Raw genomic sequence first — 5441 nt, forward strand, 5'->3', positions numbered from 1 at the left:
TCAGTGAATGGCATGAATATTCATGAGCAGTATAGATTAGTTGATGTGAACCACTCTAAGAAATACCCTGCATATGATCCTTTTGTTCTAGCACATCAGGTTTATCAAGTGTATTTTACCTCTTATCCAAGCTTAAAGAAAGATAAGAGTCAATGGTGGGCTGTTTTTAAGACTAAAGCTAGGTCAAGTGTGGATGCCCCAATCGATGAGTCAATTTTCCAAGTAGACATTGCTGAGACCCCAACCCTTTGTTCGTCGGATGATGATGATGGTGTTATATACGAGGATATGGATGAAATGGAGGAGGACGACTCAGGTGGTGAAGAGATAGAACAACATGAAGAAGATGAATGGGATGATACTGAATCTGAATCTGAAGAAGAGGTTGATGGAGAGTTAGGATACACTGACAACGATGACGAGGACAATGACGAGGATGATGATGATGATGATGTGGATGAAGAAGAAGAATAATTCCTAAGCTTGTAGTTTTCAAGGTGTTTTCTTTGTTATTGGCTTATTTGTTTAATAGACAATGTGTTTATCTTATTTGTTTGGTATATGATAAATGTTATAAAATTTCATGATAATATTTGTGAGCTTACTTTTAAATTTTTTTTTTTTTTATTATGGGTTATTATGTATAAAATAATTATTGTGCTACTGATCTTTCTAGTTCTTTGGAAATGAAATCCTTCATGAAAAATTCAAAATTTGGTCAAGGAGGTAATCAAAGCGGTGTCCGAGCCAATAATCAATCGGTTGATCAAGACAATCCTGTGGTCACACGACCGACACCACCACCTTCTAATGGTCCTGTACAAGTAAATTCTAATGCTGATGTTGCTGTTGAGAATGATGTGGCACCACAAAATTTGAATGGAGTGGAACAAGGAAAGATTGAGCTCTCACCAGATGGGCTATGGTCAGTTATATTTATCTATGTATTATATTTGTTGTCTTAGTAGCTTATTATCATTATTTATACTTGTGCTTAATCTTTCTTGCATCAGGTTTGATGACCATACCGTTAGTGGAAATGTCACAAAATCTTGGAAGGCACACTACAACTACCCATACATGAATTTTACTGAGGTGCCACTTATGGTTAGGGATCGTTGGTTCACTGAGTTTAAGGTATGTTTAGAATTTCAGACATTCTCTTGTATTCATTGCTCTTAAATCATATTAGCCTTAATACTGTGTTTTGTGTTTTGTATGTTGTTCCTTTTGCTCTATCTGTCAAGGACCGATAATTATCAATGTAATTATGCTCAAATTAACTAAGAATTTAGAGGAAAGCTTGATTGATTACTAATTTCTGTTTGGTGCATTGACTTAATGAACTTCGTAATTCTATAAGTCCTAAAAGACTTAGGTTTGATCCTTCTGTAACGGAACATGCCATTCAATTACATTGCTATTCTACTTATACTCAGCTTCCCCTCTTACAAAGACTCTCACACTTAATTGCATTTGTCTTCTACTGCTGCCAAAACAAAACAGCTATCACAACCCACCACAACACCCATACCACTCTCCATAGTGGATGTTTTGTGTCCTATTCTCTCATAGGTATGCTGTTGTTGTCTGATTGTTGTCCTGCTGTCGTTTCTTTCTTCTTTTATACACTCGGATTGTTGTTGTTGTGAGTGCATTCTCTCGTTCTATTGCAATGATATGTAGCTCTGTCAAGTGGTTTAACTTCTAGACACTTATTATATCGAAGAGAATCACTCAATCACATATACCACAGGTTACCTGCCTGTATAATTAATACATATGTATACCTATCAAAACACTCAGACCAGACAAGGATCAAAGAAACCAGAATCTGAACAAGTGTTCTATTGCAGACTGTATTAACATTCCAAAATCATGAGCCAAAATAAATAAGACAACCATTCTGCACTGTGATATCTTTTCATGCTTTCTTTTTATCCTAGAACACGTCTCTAGAATATTGAATTCTGCAGTTTTACGACATGTTTGCTATGTGTAATGCATTGGGGATAGCTGGTTTGGGGATGGAAAAATTAGAAATTGCATTACAATTCTATTAAAAGTAGCTTTAGCAGCAAGAAGAGGAAGATCAGTTAAACTATAATCAGAGGAATTAAGAAGACATAAATGATTCTCCACAAGTGCTAAACTGTAATGCCTTTCTTTGTATGACAAGACTAGCAAGTGTTATGTCCAGGTCTTTGAAATTGTATATGAAATTAACTTGTAACTTGGGGTACTGAGATTCAAAACTGGTGTTTGCCTATCCTCCAGAAACAAGACATATACCCCAATACCCCATTAGGCCCGTCTTGAGATGCTTTTTTTCTTCATAATTTTAGGCTGGCTAAGTGGCCAGTAATGTTACTGAATTTCTAACGTTTACCAACTTCATTTTTTCTGGATTTTGCTCTTATTCATTGGATATTGACTATTGAGATACTTCTTTCCTTTTCTCCTTTATGTTGCACTTTGCTCATTGACCTATATGCAGTATAACACTAATTTCTGGAGAAAAAAATATGTATGTTTAGGTTACTTCATGATTATTGTTGTTATGGTTGATGCAAAAAATCACATACGATAGATCTGAATCTTGTAAAGAATCAATGAATCATGCACGTGTTGATCAGTTAAAGCCTCTGTCATAGCCACACGGACCTGAGCACTCACACTACGAACCATCACATCAATAATGTTGGCATCAGAGTCCCTAATCATAGCCCCCAAGCTCACACCCCACCCTTCCAACACCGCTGCATCAGTGTTGATGCGCACAGTTTCAGCAGCACGACACCTCCAACAGCCACGACCCACAGCAGCAGCACTTCTAATCCCACAAAAGACTACTCTTGTCCTCTTCCTCCTTTAGCATAGTGCAAACAAATGACCAAAACAAATGACCACTAGATTATTAATTCACGAGTTGCCCATGGTTTTCGTCATGCCAATATTTTAGTGTACCTTAATGAGATATATCGTTAAATTTTGGTAGTTAATTGAGCTTTGGCTTACTATAATGTGCTGTTGTGTAATATCCTGCACTCTGCAGCCATATCAGGTTGTAAATTAGAAATAAAATGATTTATGTATAATATGCTATTTTGAGTTAAATTATAAACTTTACATGTTAATTCTAATGCAGCGTACATATACTTGGAGACCTGAGTTCGATGCTAAGGCTAGGAGAGAATTTGACAAAAAAGCTGGGGACCGACTTAGGGGCACATTGAACCAAGTTTACAAAATGGCTCTCCATAAGCAAGTTAGTTTCATGACTGACACTATTCGAGCTGAATTTATAAATAAGCGTAAGCATCCTGATTTTGTAAAGCGTTCTAACCAAGCAAGAGATAATCGGTTATCTGGCCAAACATTAGAGAAGTTTGACCCTGGCCATCGCGAAGGTAGCGCATCTACTCCTCAAGTGGTTAAAAAAATGGTATGTGTATGATTTTAGCAACAAACTTATGATTTTTAATATAAGATAGAAGCAAGTAGAAACTTTTTAGCCACTAATATAGATGACTAAACTGGTCTTTATTACAATTGCTCTATAGTCTATGTCCCCCTATTTTTTTTGTTGTTTTTCTTTAAGTGCTAACAACTTCTTCTAATACAAGGCAAAGAAAAAGGATGGAATTTTACCAACTGCTGCTAAAGTCTATGAGAGCACTCATTCTGTTTGTGTGGGCAATGATGAAGTTGAATTGATGGGTGACAAGTCTCAAAAAGTCATGGTATGAGTATACTTCTATTTTTTTCTAAGATTACAAAAAATATATGGTAGTTAATGTTTGGAGATATTATGGATTGTTTATTTGTTTGTGTGATTGAGTTGGAGGATGAGAATGATTTGCCGGCATTAATCATATGATTAATGTGGTATGGCATAATGTGAATTGAAACAGGTTTATTTTGAAGTCATGCCCTATAGGAGGGAATTCTTCAATTTACAAAGGAGACTCTGTCGAAATTTTTACTAATAACTGCTTACATAAATTATTTTGCTATAAGTATTGCATCTTTTATTTAAAAAAAACAACGATAATAAAAATACCCCTGATCCTCTATTCCCCGATAGTTGTACCTTTGTAATCTGGAACATCTATTAAGAGGTAAAATGACACTTTTACTCCTAATCCTCACATTCAGGAATTTCCAAACCATCACCACCCACCCTCAAATTAAATTAAATTGTACGTGTTTTAGAAGTCCAAACTAGTTTTGGGCTCGGACGATGTCCCAAGTCATTGCTTGTATTTTTATTATAGTTGTTTTTATTTAAATGTATTTAGTTTATTTAAGTTTTAACATTTGAGATCATAGTTACTAATACATATCTTAATGCAGGGAGAATATATGGAAAAACTTGAGGAATATAAGAACAAAGGAATCGAGATAAACCCCGACAAAGTCTACTTCAAATTTGTAGGTGGGCAAAAGAAAGGAAAAGTCTACGGTTTAGGGAGTGCTTCACAAATGTATTACAAGAGCGATCCTACTTCTCAATCTACTGCATCATCTTCCACTCCTTCCATGATTTCTCAATTAAGCTCTCAAGTTGAAGAACTAAAGAAGATGGCGGAAGAAAACCATAACAAGGTGGAAGAAAGCCAAAAAATAGCGGCAGAGAGCTTAAAATGTGCTAAGGAATTCGTCGAAAATCATGAGATCGAAAAAGCTACATGGAAGAAGGAAAAATTAGCTATGCAAAAAACATTGCAGGAAATGGCATCACTTGTAAAACAAGTTTACCGTCCTTATAAGCCTCCTACGCCTGCAGTCACCCGCTCTCGTGATACAACTAAGTGATTTTTATTTTATTGGTGGTAATTTTATAAACAACTGGTCTTTTACATTGTCATTAGTTCTTATTTGAAGCAGCTTTTTTTATATGGGAGGTGACTTTTGGAACAATTAGTCATATGAGTTAAATATTGTTTTTTAATACATTGATACAAAATTGATTATATTTTGGATATTTGAATAAAATTAACATTTTGGTTCGTTGAATTTATGCGTGGGTACCTTTTTTTTGTGATTGATATTGGTTGTCGCTAAATTATGGTCTCAAATATTGATCGTCAGTCGCAAATATTTAGCGACTGCAAATTTGGTTTAGAGACTGATTCGTTAGTTGCAAAATCATTAGTCTCAGTAGTCGCTAATTTGTCACAAATAATTAGTTTTGTAGTCGCAAAAATTTGTTTCGTAAGTAATTGCTAATCCGTCGCAAAAAACATTAGTCTCAGTAGTTGCAAATCCATCGCAATTATACTAGTCTCTGTAGTCGCAAAAGTTTAGTCTCGTAGTCGCAAAAGTTTGGTCTTGTAGTCGCTAATCCGTCGCAAAAGTAGTCTTAAAATTGGTCTAAGTAGTTGCTAATCCGTCGCAAATATTTTACGACGGACAATAATTTAGTTGCTAAAATTTGA

The 5441-nt window shown here is 35.3% G+C and overlaps 1 protein-coding gene across 1 annotated transcript; it reads left to right on the forward strand.

Annotated features, from left to right (window-relative positions):
- The first annotated feature begins 287 nt into the window (after positions 1 to 287).
- On the forward strand, positions 288 to 5087 carry LOC145640218 (uncharacterized). The gene is made up of 5 exons (XM_081691520.1): positions 288 to 925; positions 1014 to 1137; positions 3149 to 3445; positions 3627 to 3743; positions 4357 to 5087. Exons 1-5 carry the CDS (start codon positions 687 to 689, stop codon positions 4816 to 4818), a joined length of 1239 nt encoding a protein of 412 aa, XP_081547646.1. The 5' UTR covers positions 288 to 686; the 3' UTR covers positions 4819 to 5087.
- Positions 5088 to 5441: the final 354 nt, after the last annotated feature.

The sequence above is a fragment of the Chenopodium album genome, chromosome 7, assembly GCF_948465745.1.
Source record: "Chenopodium album chromosome 7, dcCheAlbu1.1, whole genome shotgun sequence".
Classification (NCBI taxonomy): Eukaryota; Viridiplantae; Streptophyta; class Magnoliopsida; order Caryophyllales; family Amaranthaceae; genus Chenopodium; species Chenopodium album.